Source organism: Mobula birostris, chromosome 4 (genome assembly GCF_030028105.1).
Source record: "Mobula birostris isolate sMobBir1 chromosome 4, sMobBir1.hap1, whole genome shotgun sequence".
Lineage (NCBI taxonomy): Eukaryota > Metazoa > Chordata > Chondrichthyes > Myliobatiformes > Myliobatidae > Mobula > Mobula birostris.
The window spans coordinates 205,057,536-205,077,305 of record NC_092373.1 but is presented as its reverse complement, the minus strand read 5'-3'; the positions used below and the strand labels follow the sequence as shown (position 1 = coordinate 205,077,305).

Here is a 19,770-nt window from a genome sequence, read left to right as displayed (position 1 = left end):
AAACATATCACAATTAAATACAGTGGATTCTGGTTAATTTGTCCATCAGTTAACTGGAGCAGCCATTTATTTGGGACAACTCTTGAAGAGCAAAAACTAGTCTAGAAAATAGCCAGGATTTCCTTTGTTTATTTGGGACACTGAGCTGCTTAATTGGGACTGGAGACTGGAGCTGAACATTGTCAGTCACATGCGCCTGTGCGCCCATTCGACACTCCTCCCTGCTCAGAGCGAACAGTTTTGAAATAGTTCTCGTGTGTTGGTGCTCAAAAAGCAGTTATTTTCTCACTGGCAGTTGGTGAGTAGTAAGCAGTAAGACAATTCAGAACTCTTTACCTCACTGCGGTTTCCAGCATTCAGCTTCGAGAACCCAGTAACAGCCAGGAGCGAAAATGAAACAATTTCACTAACTCAGAAAGTTAAAAGCTATGAAGAATCTTGAATTTTATAATGAAAATGAAATTTGGAGAAAACATGATCTGAAGCCAGTCTATTATCTGCACTGGGTGTGTCTGTGCTGATTTTGTTCATTGCATACACTCGATGAATTCCTCTGCTGATAACTATTAGGAACTAACGCACAGTTTTATAGCACCGTAGTAGTATTGGTAGTGTCTAATTTGTTCTTCTTGCATCAGAGCCTCGTATGGAAACCCCTTGAACAGAAAATCCTACATAAAGTAATGGATACGGCCCAGCCCGTCACAGGTAAAGCCCTCCCCACCATTGAGCACATCTACACAGAACGTTGTCACAGGAAAGCAGCATCCATCATTAAGGACCCGCACCACCCAGGACATGCTTTTTCTCACTGCTGCCATCAGGAGGGAGGTACAGGAGCCTCAGGAGTCACACCACCAGATTCAGGAACAGTTATTACTCCTTAACCACCAGCCTCCTGAACCAAAGGGAACAACTTGACACAACTTTACTTGCCCCATTACTGAAATGTTCCCACAACCTATGGCATGGGAGCCTCAGGACATGCACCACCGGGTTCAGGAACAGTACACCATATAGAATGTCACCATATACAACCCTGAGATTCATTTTCCTGTGGGCATACTCAGCAAACCCATAGAATAGTGACTATAACACGATCAATGAAAGATCAACCAGAGTGCAGAAGACAGCAAACTGTGCAACTGCAGATAGAAATAAATAGCAATAAGTAATGAGAGCATGCAGCAATGAGAGAAAGAGTCCTTAAAGTGAGATCATTGGTTGTGGGAACATTTCAAGGATGGGGCAAGTGAGTGTAGTTATCCCCTTTTCTTCGAGAGCCGGATGGTTGAGGGGTAGTAACTGTTCTTGAATCTGATGGTGTGAGTCCTGAGGCTCCTGTACCTTCTACCTGATGGCAAGAAAGAGAAAAGTGATGGAGATCTTTGTTGACTGATGCGATGCTCCTTTCCTACAGCAGTGTTTCATGTAGATATGCCTCATGGCTGGGGGGGACTTTTACCATGATGTACTGGGCCAAGTCCACTACCTTTTGTATGATTTTATATTCAAAGACATTGATGTTTCCATATGAGGCTGTGATGCAGTCAGTTAACACACACTCCACTACACATCTATAGAAGTTGGTCAAAGTTTTAGATGTCATGCTGTATCTCTGCAGACTCCTAAGGAAGTAGAGGTGTTGCTGTGCTTTCCTTGTAATTTCACTTACAATTTGGGTCCAGGACAAGTCCTCTGAAATAGTAACACCCAGGAATTTAAAGCTGCTAACCCTTTCCACCTCTGATCTGCCAACTGAGGACTGACTGACAGACCTCTGATTCCCCTCTCCCGAAGTCTATAATGACTTTGAGTGAGAGACTATTGTTATGACACCACTCAGCCAAAGTTCAACCTTCCCCGTATGCTGATTCATGACTATCTCTGAGACAGTCCACAACAGTGGTGTCATCAGCAAACTTAAGACCATAAGACAAAGGAGCAGAAGTCGGCCATTCGGCCCATCGAGTCTGCTCTGCCATTTTATCAAGAGCTGATCCATTCTCCCATTTAGTCCCACTCCCCTGCCTTTTCACCATAACCTTTGATGCCCTGGCTACTCAGATACCTATCAATCTCTGCCTTAAATACACCCAATGACTTGGCCTCCACTGCTGCCCGTGGCAACAAATTCCATAGATTCACCACCCCCTGGCTAAAAAAATTTCTTTGCATTTCTGTTCTGAATGGGCGCCCTTCAATCCTTAAGTCATGCCCTCTCATACTAGACTCCCCCATCATGGGAAACAACTTTGCCACATCCACTCTGTCCATGCCTTTCAACATTCGAAATGTTTCTATAAAGTCTCCCCTCATTCTTCTAAGCTCCAAGGAATACAGTCCAAGAGCGGACAAACATTCCTCATATGTTAACCCTCTCATTTCCGGAATCATTCTAGTGAATCTTCTCTGTACCCTCAAACTTGTATATGGAGCTGTGCTTAGCCACACAGTCATAGGTGTGAAGCAAGAAGAGTAGGGGGCTAAGCACACAGCCTTGTGGTGCAGCTGTGCTGATGGAGATCTGAACTGACTGGGGTCGGAAAGTGAGGAAATCCAGGATCCAATGGCACAAGGAGGTTCTGAGGCCAGGTTTTGAGGGGATGATGGTATTGGGTGCAAAGCTGTAAACAATAAAGAACATCCTGATGTACTGAGCTCTGCTGCCCAGATGTTGAGTGAAGGGCCAACGTGATGGCATCTGCTGTGGACCCGTTGCTCTGCTAGGTAAACTGGAGTGGTTCCAAGCCATCTCTAGAACAGGAGCTGAAATGCTTCATCACCAACCATCATTACCCCTCAATCTTCAAGCTCTGGAACCAGAGGGGATAACTTCACTCACCCCAACACTGAACTGTTCCCACAACCGTATGGGACTCACTCCGGAACTCGTGTTCTCATTTTCCCCGCTCCCCACCGATAGGTGACGCTGTGGCCGGAGGTTCGCTGCGGCGCTCTCCTTCCCTGCCGGTGGGTGGCGCGGTTTCCGGAGGGTGCCCCCGCCTGTTTCCCCTACCTGCCTGACAGCGGCGCTGTAGGCGGACGCCCGCCTCGCCGGTTTACCTCCCCACCAATGGGTGGCGCTACTGCCGGAAGTTGGCACGGCCGGTTGCCCCGCCCCTCTACGCTCTTTCCCGACCAGCTGTCGGTGCTTATTTGCGCCGTGTGAGGCGCTGGGTCTTGGCGGCGCGATGTGGTTCCTCTACCTCCTCAGCTGGCTCTCGCTGCTGCTGCAGGTGGCCTTCGTGACACTGGGAATCGGTGAGTGACCGCGTCGGGGCGGCGGTACCTCCGAGATCCGCGACCCGTGGCCCTCCCTGCCCCGCTCTCCCTGTACGCGGCCGGAGGCTGGTGCTCAGGCGCAAAGCGGATTGTCCGATGCCCGCCTCAATCGGGGGGCCAGGGATCCTTTTACCTCCGCCTGGCGTAGCAGGGCGGGGATGGCGAGGGCAACGTAGACAGATACACCTAAGCCAATCACAGTGCGGAACTTCCTTGCCCTTAGTCTTCTGACCAATTGAGCGGCTCCTGACCTGAAGGCGAAGCGGCTCGGGCCAATCAAAGTACCCTGATTTGGCAGGAACTGCGAGTGCAAGCGGTTGCTCCGTATTGGTCGGTAGGCAGCCAATCAGAGCGTTGTACTAGCGGCCTGCTGTATATCGCAGCCAATCAGAGGTGGGGCGCTAATTTTGGATGGTCCCGGGCAACGATGGGTGAGGGTGACCCACCTTAGAAAGGCTGCGGCGGGGGCCTTCCTCCCGTCCTCCTGTGTGACCACTGGACCAAGAGCAAGCCTGTGATGGGGAGGAGGTCTCCCAGTCACGGCTTTCACCTTATCACTTGCTTAGAAACAGGTTATCACTGCTTTTTATGAAGTGATATTAGTTGCTTAGCTACAGCAAAGTCATAAAATTGTTGTAAATTGGTTAAGTACATAATTAGTGCCTATAATGGAATAGAGAGGCACTGTTCATGGGTTCATTGTCCATTTAGAAATTTGAAGGCGAAGGGGAAGAAGTTATTCCCAAAGTGTTGACTGTGTGTCTTCAGGCTCCTGTACCTCCTCCCTGATGGTAGTAACAAGAGGGTGGCATTAGAATGTGTAAGGGAAGTTCCTAACTACAACACTTTTCCAGTACTGTACTTGTTAGTTATAAAAATCCCCTGTGTCACTTGGTTTTCCTTTATCTGTTCTACTTAACATTTTTCAAAATCTGTTTTACCCTTGATGGAGAGACTGGGAGAGGTTGAACAAACTTGGGTTGTTCACTCTGGGGTGCGGGGTGCTGAGTGGAGAGCTGATGGAAATTTTTAAGATTAGGTGAGACATAGGTAGGGCAGACTTAGAGTCTCTTTCCAAGGGTAAAAATGTATTAAATGCGCCCGAGGGCTTGTATTTATGATGGAGAGAGTTTAAAGGGCATGTGGAGGATAGGTTCGTTGCACATTGATAGGTTACGGAATGGGTTGTCCGGACTAGTGGTGGATATGACAGCGGATTTTAAGAGCTGTTCAGTAGACACACGAGATTCTGTAGATGCTGAAAATCTTGAGCAATGCACACAAAATGCTGGAATAACTCATTGAGCCAGGCGATGAACAGCCAACATTTAATTTTAATACCTTTTCTGCCTTGTTATTGTTTTACCTTGTTCTAGGTAAATGCACTGATTTGATCTGTATGCAAGACAAGCTTTATGCTATATCCTGTGCATGTGACTAGAACAATTATAACAGGACTGTGGGAAGAGGTCAGCACTGTGGGATTGGCACAGGCTGGAAAAAGAAGGAAGGATATTGAAAAGTACAGCGCATCCCTGAGCTGGTGTCCATGTGCTTTATATGGTCACAGGCTTGTCACCATCAATCTGTATTTCATTAAGTCTCGGGATCATAAGCACAGGAAAAGGCCCTTTTGCCCAACTCATCCATGTAGACCATTTCCCCATCCACATTAATCCCATTTGTCTACATTAGGTCCATATCCTAAACCTTGCCTATTCATCCTCCTGTCTAAAGGGCCCGTCGATCAGGCCGTTTGCCTATCTAAATTTTCAAAGTGAGTTTATTATCGATGTACAACCCTGACATCCATTTTCTTGTGGGGGTTCATAGTAAATCCAAGGAACATAATAGAATCTGTGAAGGACCACACCCAACAGGAGAACGAACACCAAATATGCAAATACAAAAGAGAAAATATAATAAATATTGAGAACATGAAATAGAGGGATCATAGTGATTACCTGTCTAAATGTCTGGAATAAATCTGACTTGATCGCCTCCTCTGGCAGGAACCGAGGGGCAACTTCTTCACCTAGAGCAGGGGTTCACAACCCTCTTTATGCCACGGACCCCTACAGTTAACTGAAGGGGTCTGTGGGCCCCAGGTTGGGAATCCCTGGCTGATAGGGTGCTGATAATGGAATGAGCTGCCAGAGGAAGTGGTTAAGGCAGGTACGTTAACAACATTTGAAAGGTACATGATGAGGTACATTTGAAAGGTTTAGAGGGATGTGGCCAAACATGGGTTGTCTGTTGTGAGGTCCCAGAAGAGGGTGTCATGTAGAACAGATGGAGCTTGGAGTACAAGTACATGAATGCTGAAAGTGATGTGTCTCCATTGGCCAGGGCATTGTGTACGGTAGGAAGATGTCACAGTTGTACATGATGTTAGTGAGGCTGCACTTGGAGGACCATGCTCAGCTTTGGTTGTAGCTTATAACAAAGATATCATTACACCAGGGAGATTGCAAAGAAGATTTGCAAGGACGCTGCCAGGACTCGAGGCCTGTGTTACAGGGAGAGGTTGGACAGGCTGGGACTTTATTCACTGGAGTGTAGGAGACCGAGTCGTGGCCTTTCACACCACAGATTACTGGTTAGCATGAGACTGTTACAGCTCGGGGCGTCAGAGTTCTGAGTTTCAATCCCGATGTCTTCTCTAAGGAGTTTGTCTGTCCTCCTGTGGAATGCCTGGATTTCCTCAGGGTGCTCTGGTTTCCTCCCAAAGTCTAAAGACGTACTGGTTAGTCATTTTGAATTGTGCCGTGATTGTATATGTGTTGGTTCCCCTGATGATGTGACCTGAGTGGGAGGAATTTTACAGTGAAAAAGCCGTTGCACTGAGACAGTTCCACTCTCTCGGCCTCAAAAATCTTGCTGCAATGGTATAAAAAAGTCATCAGGACTGTAGACCTCCTCGGCTGCAGTGGATAGCCGTGATGCCTTCTGTGCCTTGTCGTGCCCTTCGCTCTCCACAGAGCGTTGCAGCACTGGCTGCTTGACTGATCTCATCCACCCAGTCTGTCAGAACTGGCTTTGCATGCTCGGCTAGGGATATCCTTATCTCACTGCGGTCGGAGGCTCCCAGCGACCCTCACCGAGTTTAGCCCGCCTGTCGAAGTGGTGTACCAGGGTGTGGCCGCTGTCGCATGCAAACACTTGGAGCCGCAGGTGGGAGCTGGGTGTCCGGTAGGGACCAAAGGTGAATGAGCTGCCTCTGGGCCGATCATGACGAGCCTGCCAGCAGAGGTGCTACCCCTCCCTGGACACCCTATACCAGGGGTCCCCAACCTTTTTTGCACTGCAGACTGGTTTAATATTGACAATATTCATCTGGACCGGCCGACGGGGGGGGGTTTCAAGTAGGGTTAAACTCACCTCAACATGTCTTTTACAGTTAGAGTTGCCAACTTTCTCACTCGCAAATAAGGGACAAAAGTAGCAGTCAAATCCCGGGACACTTTACCCCAGGAAAGACTACCATGACCATGAAGCCTTGCACTCCAATACACTCTGTGATTGGGCTAGGAGTAAATTGGTGGGCAGGACTACACTGTATCTCTAAGTAACTCAGTAAATAAATTCATGAGGAGCATAGTTAGGGCGAATGCACAGTCTTTGTCCCAGGGCCAGGAAATTCAAAACAATAGGCACAGCTTTCAAAGTTCAACGTCAAATTTATTATCAGAGTTCATACGTGTCACCACACACAACTCTGAGATTCTTTTTCTGTGGTCATACTCAGCAAATCTGTAGAACAGTAACTATAATCAGGATCAATGGACAACAAACTGTAAATACAAATAATGAGCATGAAATAAAAATACAAAAGAATTCGTAAATGAGTTTAGCTATCCCCTTTTGTTCAAGAGCTGGATGGTTGAGGGGTAGTAACTGTTCTTGAACCTGGTGGTGTGAGTCCTGAGGCTCCTGTACCTTCTACCTGATGGCAGCAGTGAGAAAAGAGCATGGCCTGGGTGGTGAGGATCTTTGATGGATGCTGCTTTTCTACGGTAATGTTTCGTGTAAGTGTGCTCAATGAGTTGGGAGGGGTTTTCCTGTGATACGCTGGGCCGAATCCACTACCTTTTGTAGGAGAGAGAGATTTGCTTGGAATCTGAGAGGCAGTTTTTTCACCCAGAAGTTGATGGATATATGGAGTGAATTACCAGAGGAAGTGGTAGAGGCAGATACGATAACACATTTAAAAGATACTGGGAATAGTTTGTGGACTATTGGTGTATCACTGAGAAATGGGACTAGCTTGGATGAGAATCATGTTTAGCATGGAGCAGTTGGGCAGAAGGGCGTGTTTTTGTGCTGTATGACTCTGACTCTCTGTGTGTGAGGGCTTGAGGAGAAAGGACAGTGGATTTACTGAAATCATTTCCAAACTGACTATAAATCTTTGTCTGTCAGATAGTCTGAGAGAAAGACAGCAGAGATGTTTGAGGTCGTGATAAGGGAGAGATGACACAAAATTTTCCGCTTGTGGGTGTGGTCATGAGGAAATAAATGCAGAGGACTCACTAATGAATCCAATGGGGACTGGAGCGAGCAGGGACAATTCCCAACAGGGAATTGTGTCCTAGAATATTACAGCACAGTACAGGGCCTTTGGCCTATCTCGTCCATGCCAAACATAGAATATTACAGAACAGTACAGGCCCTAGATCCGCAGTGTTGTACTGGCCTTTTAAACCAGTCTGAGATCCCACATATTCCCTTCATTTTTCTATCATCCTAACCTTTTAGAGCAGCTTGTGGTTGAGCTCACTGGGGGAAAGGCAATTCTGGATTGGGTGTTGTGTAATGAACCAGATTTGATTAGGGAGCTTAAAGTAGAGGAACCCTTAGGAGGCAGAGATCCATAATATGATAGAATTCACCCTGCAGTTTGATAGGGAAAAGTTAAAGTAAGATGTATCAGTATTACAGTGGGGTAAAGGGAATTACAGAGGCATGAGAGAGTTGCTGGCCAAAGTTGATGGGAAGGGGTTACTTCACTAGCAGTGTCGATGGCAGAGCAGCCATCTGGGGGCAGTTCGGAAGGTGCAAGATAGGTACATCCCAAAGATGACATGTCCTAAATGGAGGAAGAGGCAACTGTGGCTAACAAGGGAAGTCAGAGACAGCATAAAGGAAAGGAGAGGGCACATAATGTAGCAAAAATGAGTGGGAAGTTAGAGGATTGGGAAGGTTTTAAAAACGAATGGAAGACAACTTAAAAAAAACCATGACAAAAGTAAAGATGAAATATAAAGAAAAGCTAACCAATAATATAAATAAAGGATACCAAATATTCTTTCAAACTGGAGAGGTAGTGATGACGTTCAAGGAAATGGTGGATGAACTTAAGTACTTTGCGTCAGTCTTCACCATGGAAGACGCTAGCAGTAGGCCAGAAATTTGAGAGTGTCGGGGGCAGAAGTGGGTGTAATTGTTGTACTAAGGCAAGGGTGCTTGGGACGCTGAAGTCTGAAGGTAGATTAGTTACCGGGACCAGATGGATTACACCCTAGTGGTCTGAAAGAGGTGGCTGAAGAGATTGTGGATGCATTAGGAATGACCTTAGAAGAAACACCAGATTCTGGAATGTTTCCGGAGGACTGAAAAATTGCAAATGTAACTTCACTCCTCAAAAAGGGAGAGAGGCAGAAGAAAGGAAGTTACCAGTAAGTTAGCCTGAGTTCAATGGTTGGGAAGATGCTGGAGTCCATTATTAAGTACGAGGTTTTGTCGTACTTGGAGGCGCATGATAAAATAGGCCAAAGTCAGCATGGTTTCTTGAAGGGGAAATGTTACCTGACGACAGATCTGTTGGAATTCCTTCAGGAAATAACATGCAGGATAGACAGGAGAGTCAGTGGATGTTGTTTACTTGGTTTTTCAGAAGGCCTTTGATAAAGTGCCACGCTTGACCTGTCCTGACCGTCAGGAGGCAAAAAGTGGGAATAAAGGGGGCCTTTGCTGGTTGGCCGTTGACTAGCTCAACAGGGGCCTGTATTGGGATTGTTTCTTTTCACATTGTTTGTCAATGATTCGGATGAGGGGATTGATGGCTTTGTGGCCAAGTTTGCGATGATACAAAAATAGATGAGGGGCAGATAGTGTTGAGGAAGTAGGGAGTCTGCAGACAGATTGGGAGAATAGACAAAGAAGTGGCAGGTTGAAGGAATAAAGGCATAAATTATTTTCTAAACGGGAAAAAATTCAAAAATCAGAGATTCAAAGGGACTTGGGAGTCCTTGTGCAGGATTCCTTAAAGGTTGACTTACCGGTTGAGTCAGTGGTGAGGAAGGTAAGGGTTCATTTCAAGAGGTCTAGAATGTAAGAGCAAGGACATAATGCTGATGATTTATAAAGCATCAGTCAGACTGCACTTGGAGCATTGTGAGCAGTTTTGCATTCTTATCTGGAAGTATTGAGATATGTCTCTATCACAGCAGTTGTAAGGAGCCCTTCCCTTCACTAGCTTGCAAACCACCCTTGGGCAAGGTGTAGAACCTGCTTAATCCTTTAATCCTCCCCCAACTACCTTCTCTTCTCCCACCGCCCCCCCCACCCCACATCCGATCAGGGTCATGTGAAGCCCAGGGAGCAGGGAGCAGGTCGTATCAGCAGCTGGTGCATATCACAAGCCCTGGACACTCAGCAGACAGTCTCTGAAGAGTAGTGATAATGGCTGGGGTCACCTGTCTTGGGACACTGCCCGGAAGAAGGCAGTGGTAAGCCAGTTCTGTGGAAAAATCTGCCAAGAACAGTCATGGTCATGAATGAGACTGATTGCCCACATCATACAACATGGCACATAATGATGATGATGATGTGGAAGTATGTGCTGGCATTGGAGAGGGTGCAGAGGAGGCTCGTAAGAATGATTCCAGGAACAAAAGGATTAACTTTTGAGGAGGATTTGTGCTGTGGGCCTGTACTCGCCCACCTGAGTTTAAAAGAATAAGGAGCATCTCATTGAAACCTTTTGAGAATTGAAAGGCCTAAGAAGTGGACGTGGAGAGGGTGCTCCCTAAAGTGGGAAAGTCTAGGATCAGAGGGTACTGCCTCGGAATAGAGAGATGAGAATGTATTTCTTTAGGCAGAGGGTGCTGATTCTGTAGGATTCAATGCCATAGACGGCTGTGGAGGTAAAGTCATTGGGTATATTTAAAGTCCTGACCAAGGGTCTCTGCCTGAAACATCGACTGTACCTCTTCCTAGGGATGCTGCCTGGCCTGCTGCGTTCACCAGCAACTTTGATGTGTGTTGCGTGGGTATATTTAAAGTGGAGGTTGATAGGTTCTTGGTTAGTCTGTAAATGTAACTTTGCTAGATCAAATAACAACAGCACAAAAAGATCATTACTTATCTTCCCACCCGTTTATTTCTCGAGCTCAGCTGGCGAGTGAACTTGGACCCGACATCAGGGAGAGACCCTTTCTCATCTTCCCGGCGGTTCTACAAGTTCACTGCCCAATATCAGAATTGTCAGAAGTTATAAGGCCACATACAAAAGAACAATCAGTTTGATAACCATTCTGGTCAAGTCACTGGACTATTGATACAAAAGTACAATCAATTTGTTAGACACTCCGGCCACCTTAATTAAGAAAGGAATGTTCTGTCTAATTTCCATCAGGTACTGCTTTTTGTCAAAATCAAAAGGTGTGAAAAGCCCAGAGACATCTATGTGGATCTGGGCAAACTTTAACCCTTATTTTCTCCAAAGAAAGCAGCTGTGAGACATTATTCAAACACGCTGCAGTCACAGACGTAGTCAGTACTGAATCCATTGTTTACGGGAATCTTGAGAATCCCCCATTCCCTTAAACTTTATCAAGTCAGGGTGTCAAAGGTTATGGGAAGAAGGCAGGAGAATGGAGTTGAGAGGGATAATAAATCAGCCATGATAGTTTGGCAGAATAGACTTGATGGCCTGATTCTTCTCTTATCTTATGGTCTCATGATATATCCATGTGCCTATCTAAGGGTTTCTTGAATGCTCCTAATAAACTATTATTCTGCTTGGTCGCATCAGCCTGCACCTGGACCATACCCCTCCCATCCAAACTTCTCTTGCACATTGTCATTGAGCCCATATGCACCCCTTCTGCTGGTGCCTTGTTCCACACTTGCCAAGACTTTGTGGTGCATGTCCTACCTTTAGAGTCATAAAGACATAGAGCGCTACAGCACAGAACCAGGCCTTTTGGCCCATCTAGTCTGTGCTAAAATATTGTGCTGCCTACTCCCATCGACCTGCTCTGGGATCATAGCCCTCCATACCCTTTCGACCCGGGTACCTATCCAAATTCCTCCTAAACGTTGAAATTGAGATTGCACGCATCACTTGTGCTGGCGGCTTGTTCCACACTCTCACCACCCTCTGAGTGAAGAAGTTGCCCTCGTTCCCTTTAAACATTTCACTTTTCATCCCTAACCAATGACCTCTTGTTGTAGTCCCAGCCAAACTCAGTGGAAGTAGCTTCATGCATTTACCCTCTGTATACCCCTCATAATTTTATATGCCTCTATTAAATCTCCCCCCCCCCCCATTCTACAACACTTCAGGGACAAAATATCCAAAGCTGTTGGACTTTCCCCTGTAATTCGGGTCCTCCAGTTCCGCCAACATGCTTGTAAATTTTCTGTGTACTCTTTCGCCCTTGGTGAGAACTTTCCTGAGAGGGAACTTCCTGAGGCAGGGTTCATTATCCACTCCGAGGATAATGGTGGAGGAGGAGAAGCTGTTCGTAAATCATTCAGTAGTGGTAATTAGAAGAGGGCATGTCCTGGATGGTGACAATCCTTCACGATGGATGCTGCCTTTTAGAGGGTACCCTCGAAGGCAAGGATGACGGAGCTGTATTGAGCTTACAACCCTCTGCAGCTTTTTCCAGTTGTGTATATTGGCATCTCCGTACCAGGTGGTAATGCGGTGATTTAGAGTGCTCTGCATGGTACATCCGGATAAACTTGTAAGAGTCTTTTGGTGACATAATAAATCTCCTGAAACTCCTAATGAAATATAGCTCCGGCGTGCCTTCATGATTGCAGCAATGTGTTGGGCCTAGGATAGATCCCCTGAGATGCTGACGCCCAGGAGCTTGAAACTGCTGACTCCAAGTAAGCAGCTTGGCTAGCATGGATGAGTTAGGCCAAAGGGCCTATTTCTGTGCTGTATGGCTCTTGACTCTCAGTTCCAGATACTCCAAAGAAAACAATAACAGCAGCCTATCCACTCTTTCGTCATAAGCACAAAGTTCCAGTCTAGACAACACCTTGGTGAGTCTCTGAAATACCTTCCCCAGAGGGAACGGTGCTTTCCTGCAGGGATTCCTTAGGTTTTCCAGCTTCCCTTTAACTGTACCCAGTCCACTGAGGTTGGGTGTGACTAAAGCTTGGCAGAAGATAGTATGGGCATGGGCTGAAGAGCTGTAGCACTCTATGGCCATGATCATCCTCTGGCAGCTAGTCCTGCATACCCACCACTCTCCATGGAGGAAAAAAACAGTTGCCCCTCAGTTACCTTCTCTTCGCACCTTTAACCTGTGCCCTTAATTTTAAACTTCACTAGATGGTTTAAAAAAACATAGTGATCGTTCACCTTTTTTATACCCCTTATGATATTATACACCCTCAACAGGTCATCCTGATCTTGTTACAAAGACGAGATTCTGTAGATATTTGAAATCCAGAGCAACACACACACGGAGAATTATATAACATAGAACAGTACAGCTCAAAAACAGGCCCTATGGCCCACAATGTTGTGCTGAACCCATTAAATTAGTGATCAGTTGGCCAACTGAACTATAGTACCTATTTAAAAAGTATTGCCACCCCCAGAAGTTTTCAATATTTATTGTTTTACAACACTGAATCACAGTGGATTTAATTTGGCTTTTTTTGACACAGAAAGACTCATGTCAAAGTGAAAACAGATCTCTATCAAGTGATCTAAATTAATTACAAATATAAAACAATAATTGATTGCGTAAGTATTTACTCCCCCCCCCCCCCTTTAATATGACACACCAAATCATCACTGGTTTAGTCAGTTGGTTTTAGAAGTCACATAATTAGTTAAATGGAGATCTGTTTTTGGAGACCTGTGCACAGTCAAGGAGTTTCAATTGATTGTGGTAGAAATACACTTGTATCTGGAAGGTCCAACTGCTAGTGATTCTGTATTCCGGCAAAAACTACACCATGATGACAAAAGAACACTCCTCAATCAACTCCACAAAAAGGTTATTGAAAAGCACAAGTCAGGAGACAGATACAAGAAAATTTCCAGGTCACTGAATATCCCTTGGAGTACAGTTAGGTCAGTCATCAAGAAATGGAAAGAACATGGCACAGCGTAAATCTGCCTCGAGCAGGCCATCCTTAAAAACAGAGTGACTGTGCAAGAAGGGGACGAGTGAGGGAGGCCACCAAGAGACCTACAACAACTCTGGAGGAGTTACAAGCTTCAGTGGCTGAGATGGGAGAGACTGTGCAAATATTAACTGTTTCCTGGGTGCTTCACTAGTCGTAGCTTAATGGGAGAGTGGCACCATTGGGGAAAAAAAAACTCACATGAAATCTCAGCTAGAGTTTGCCAGTAGGCATGTGGGAGATTCTGAAGTCAGCTGGAAGGAGGTTCTATGACCTGATCAAACCAAAATTGAGCTTTTGGCCATCAGACTAAATGCTATATTTGGAGAAAGCCAAACACCGCACACCATCAAAAACACACCATCCCTACCATGAAGCATGGTGGTGGCTGCATCATGCAGTGAGGATGCTTCACTGTAACAGGGTCTGGAAGGCTTGTGAAGGTAGAGGGTAAAATGAATGCAGCAAAATGCAGGAAAATCCTGGAGGAAAACCTGATGCAGCCTGCAAGAGAACTGCAACTTGAAGATTTGTTTTCCAGATGGACAATGACTCCAAGTATAATGCATGAAACACACAGGAATGGCTTAAAAACAACAAAGTTAATGTCCTGGAGTGGTCAGATCAGAGTCCAGACCTCAATCCAATTGAGAATTTGTGGCTGGAATTGAAAAGGGCTGTTCCCTTATGATCCCCACACAATCCGGCAGAGTTTGGGCAGTTTTGTAAAGAAGAATGAGGAAAAATTGCAGTATTCAGATGCGCAATGCTGATAGAGACCTATCCACACAGACTCAAGGCTGTAATTGCTGCCAAAGGTGCATCTACTAAATACTGACTGAAGGGGATGAATACATGCACAATCTAACATGAAAACTTCTGGGGGGGGGAGGAGGGGTGAATACTTTTTATTGGCACTATAATCTCCTCTGCATGCACACAATGTCTATATCCTTCCACTTTCCTCATTCATGTTTCTATTTGAACATCTCCTAAAAGACCCTAGTGTTTTTGCCTCTACCACCCCCAAGGCAGTGCATTTCAGGCACCCACCTCTCTCTGTGTTTCATTTAAAAAAAAAACCCTTCTATCCTTTAAAATTTCTCCCCTAACCTTAAATGTTTGCCCTCTGGTATTAGACATTTCAACCCTGGGAAAAAGATATCGACACTATCTGTGACTCTCATAATCTTATAAACCTTTATCAGATCCCACCCCACCCCCCGAACCTCTGCCGCTCCAGAGAGAACAACTCAAGTTTGTCCAAACACTCATTAGAACGCATGCCTTCTAATACAGGCAGCATCCTGGTAAACCTCTTCTGCATCCTCTCCATAGTGTCGATGTCCTTCCTGTAGTGGTACGACCAGAACTGTATGCAACTTTCCAGTCCTGATGGAGAATCTCAGCCAGAATTGCTGAGTGTTTATTCTTCTCCATAGATGCTGTCTGATCTGCTTTTTGTGCGTGTTGCTCCCGATGTTGTTAATTGTCTATGATTCTATATACTTTAGGAGCCAACTCCAGTCCTTTTGCTGGCAGCAGACACCCCTACTTTCCACATGAATGAGGAAAGTGGAAGGATATAGACATGGTGTGCATGCAGAGGAGATTATAGTGCCAATAAAAAGTATTCACCCCTCCTCCCCCTGGAAGTTTTCATGTTTTATTATGTTAAGAGCCTCTCAACCCTTTACTTGTTTATTCAGGATTTGAATGTCGCTGACAAGGCCAATGTTTATTTATTCATTTAGATACAGTGTGGAACAGGTCCCACCAGCTCATGAGCTGCACTGCCCAGCATCACAGCTATTTAACTCTAACCTAATCACAAGAAACTTATAATGACCATTAACCTATTAATTGTTAGTCATAGTCATACTTTATTGATCTGGAGGGAAATTGGTTTTCGTTACAGTTGCACCAAACAAGAATAGAGTATAAATATAGCAATATAAAACCATAAAGAATTAAATAGTAATATGTAAGTTATGCCAGGAAATAAGTCCAGGACCAGCCTATTGGCTCAGGGTGTCTGACCCTCCAAGGGAGGAGTTGTAAAGTTTGATGGCCACAGGCAGGAATGACTTCCTATGACGCTCTGTGTTGCATCTCAGTGGAATGAGTCTCTGGCTGAATGTACTCCTGTGCCCACCCAGTACATTATGTAGTGGATGGGACCATGTTATGTCTTTGGAATATGGGAGGAAACCAAAGCACTCGGAGGAAATCCATGCAAACTCCTTTGAGAAAACAGTAGCAGAATTGCACTCTGAACTCTTGTTACCCTGAGCTGTAATAGCATTGCGCTAACAACTACCGTAGCACCTAGTTTGATAGCCGTTCCTAGTAGGAGACAGTGAGCCTCTTTCATGACCCACTGCAGTCTTTCTGGTGAAGGTTCTCCCAGGGTGCTGTTCCAGGAGTTAAACTGGAATTGCTTTGTTATTGGCGCATGTACTGAGGCACAGTGAAAAACTTAGTTTTACCTGTCATCCATACAGATCGATGACAGAGCACAAGAAATCTTTGATTCTGTAGGTTGATTTACCAAAGCAATGAATCCATGGAGGGGAGGCTGGTTTCTGTGCTGTGTCCACAACTCTCTGTGGTCTCGTGCAGAGCAGTTGCCATAAGATGCTTTCTGTGGTGTACTGATAACATTGGTGAGGGTCAAAGGGGATATGCCAAACTGCTTTAGCCCCCTGGGAGAGGTTGTTGACATGACACCATGTCACTAGGCTCTGATCTCCATCCTGTACTCCAACTCATCAGTGAGGCCATCAGAGGAAATATGCTTCAGGAAGTTTTTGAATTGAATTGACTTTATTACTTACATCCTTCATATACATGAGGAGTAAAAATCTTTACGTTATGTTTCTGTCTAAATGTGCAATTTATAGTAACTTGTAATAAATATTATGTACAACAGGACAGTCAGTGTAACATAGAAATATGATTGTATCAGCATGAATTAATCAGTCTGATGGCCTGGTGGAAGAAGCTGTCCTGGAGCCTGTTGGTCCTGGCTTTTAATGCTGCGGTACTGTTTCCCAGATGGTAGCAGCTGGAACAGTTTGTGGTTGGGATGACTTGGGTCCCCAATGATCATTTGGGCTCTTTTTACACACCTGTCTCTGTAAATGTCCTGATTGGTGAGAAGTTCACATCTACAGATGCACTGGGCCATCCACACCATTCTCTGCAGAGTCCTACGATTGAGGGAAGTACAGTTCCCATACCAGGCAGTGATGCAGCCAGTCAGGATGCTCTCAATTGTGCCCCTGTAGAAAGTTCTTAGGATTTGGGGGCCCATACCATACTTCCTCAATCTTCTGAGGTGAAATAGGTGCTGTTGTGCCTTTTTCACCGCACAGCTGGTATGTACAGACCATGTGAGGTCCTCGGTGATGTGGATGCTGAGGAACTTAAGTTGTTCACCCTCTCAACCCCTGATCCATTGATGTCTATAGGGGTTAGCCCATCTCCATCCCACAACCAGCTCCTTTGTTTCTGTGACATTGAGGGAGAGGTTTTCTTGACAGCATTGTGTCAGAGAGATGACTTCTTCCCTGCAGGCCACCTCGTTATTATTTGAGATTAGGCCAATCAATATAGTATCATCAAAATTAATTAGCAGGTTGGAGCTATGGATGGCAACACAGCCATGGGTGTACAGAGAGTAAAGGAGGGGGCTTAGAGCACAGCCCTGAGGGGCACCTTTGTTGAGGGGCAGAGGTGAGGGAGCCCACCCTTGCCATCTGCCAGCAATCTGACAGGAAGTCCAGGATCCAGCTGCACAAGGCAGGGTGAAGGCAGTGTCTCTGAGCTTCTTGTCGAGCCTGGAGGGAATTATGGTGTTGAATGCTGAACTGTAATCCAAAACAGCATCCTTACATAAGCATCCTTCTTCTGATGTGTAAGGACGGTGGGTAGAGCTGTGGCTATTGCATCATCTGTCGATCGGTTGTGTCAGTAGGCGAATTTTGGGGGGTCCAGTGTGGGTGGGAGCACGCTGCAGATGTCGTCCTTGACCAGCCTCTCAAAGCATTTGCTTATTATTGAGGTGAGTGCGACAGGACACCTTTTAGATACAGGGACAATGGTGAATGTTTTGAAGCAGGAGGACACTCTACACTGGAAGAGGAAGAGATTGAAATGTCTGTAAACACACCTGCCAGTTGTGCTGTGCACATCCTGGGATGCCGTCTGGTCCCGCAGCTTTGCGGCTGTCCACTCGTCGGAAACATCGGCATACCTCACGCTCGGAGATGACCAAGCCGCAGGTTGCGCCTGCAGGACTCCTCGGGGGCTTAGTGTTGGCGACATCGAACTGAGCGCAAAAAAGATTTGGCCCGTCTGGGAGAGAGGCAGCAATGTTGGCAGCAGCACCAATACGTTTAGCTTTGAAGTCTGCGATGGTGTGCAGACCTTGCCATAAGCTGCGTATGTTGTTGGAGAGTTGTGTCTGGATCTTGTCCCTGTATTGTCGTTTCGCTGCCTTGATGACTAGGCAGATCGTAACTGCATTTCTTGAGTTCCTGTTGGTCACCGGCAACGTAAGCTCTGTGTCGTGCGGAACTGTTGATCCAGGGTTTCCGGTTTGGATAGACCCTGACCGATTTCTGGGGAACAGCATCTTCATCATGAAAGACATTCCACTTGACGTCATCAAAGCAGTCCTGTAGCATGGAGGCTGATAGGTCGGACCAGCAGTGGACAGTTTTAACTATGGCTGCCTCTTGTTTCAGCTTCTGCCTGTACCTTGTCAGCAGCAAGATGGAGGAGTGATCGGACTTTCCAAACGGTGGGCGGAGGACCGCTTTGTAGGTGTTGCGGAAGAGAGAGTAGCAGTGGTCGAGTATGTTATCTCCCCATGTGCTCACCTGGATGTATTGACAAAATCTCAAAGAGAATTTCGACAGTGATGCTCTAAAAGGAGGGAGGAGAAGATGGCAGCGCACGCGGCTGTTCCGAATTGATATCGATATGTGTTAACTAGGGGGCCGTGCACAATCCGGATTTGATGGAGACAGCCGGGAGAAGCGCAGAGGAACATCTGGAGTAACTTCTGAAATGCCTGCTTTGCTGCCGCTGCTACTGTGTGATCGAGAATCTCCGGAGGGGAAGGCCCCAAATCCTCGGCTTTGTGTATCGCCTGTTGCCGGGGCCGGGGTCAAAACGCTCAGCAGAGGTGGTGCTCGATGTTGAAGAGGTGGGTCGTAGGCTCAGAGTTTTTTGGACGGACTCTGAGTCGGACTGTGGTCGGATGCTCCGGGATGGTGCACCAGCAAGTTGGCGGCGCTGGAGGTTCACCGTCTGCGTGAGATGATGGGACTTTCGAGAGACTTTGAGACTTTTAACTGTGCCATGGTCTGTTCTTATCAAATTACAGTATTGCTTTGCACTGTTGTAACTATATGCTATAATTATGTGGTTTTTGTTAGTTTTTAAGTCGGTTTGTCATGTGTTTTCGTGATATCATTCTGGAAAAACATTTTATCATTTCTTAATAAACGCATTACTAAATGACAATAGAAGGGGACTGCATGTCCTCATAATCATAATAATAATCTATTGAAGTCACCAGTGGCGATGAAGGCAGCCTCTGGATGTGCAGTCTCCAGGATTCTGACAGTCTCCTACAGTTTCTTGAAATGCAGATCAGTATCAGCTTGTGGTGGAATATATGCAGCTGTGATAATAACAACCGTGAACTTCCTAGGCAGCCAGAAAGGTCTGCACAGCAGCACAAGGAACTCCAGATCTGGAGGAGCAGGTGAGTTTCAATGGCCGTGGCTCCTCGATCCCACGCCTGGTCAAGCACTGCCTTTGAGATATGGAATGAGCTGCCAGAGGAAGTGGCAGAAGCAGTATAATTCGTAGGAGTATGGTGACTGGTTAGAAGCTGCTGTCTCTCCTCAATCTACCTTGTTATGACCTTGGACTTTATTGTCTGTCTACACTGCAATTTCTTTGTAACTGTTGCGTTATATTTCTGCATTCTGTTTTGTTTTCCCTTGTACTACATTACGACAAGAGCTAGGACCAGAATTAGTATTCAGCCCATTGAGTCTGCTCTGCCATTTTTCATGGCTGATT

General features: G+C 46.0%; 1 protein-coding gene across 1 annotated transcript in view; it reads left to right on the top strand.

Annotated features, from left to right (window-relative positions):
* Positions 1-3,112: 3,112 nt before the first annotated feature.
* The window catches only part of tex261 (testis expressed 261), a 33,328-nt gene continuing 16,670 nt past the window's right edge, over positions 3,113-19,770 (top strand). Inside the window, exon 1 of the mRNA XM_072256797.1 lies at positions 3,113-3,264. Within this exon, the coding sequence (XP_072112898.1) occupies positions 3,195-3,264 (70 nt within the window). The 5' untranslated portion in view covers positions 3,113-3,194. The remainder of the gene's footprint in view (positions 3,265-19,770) is intronic.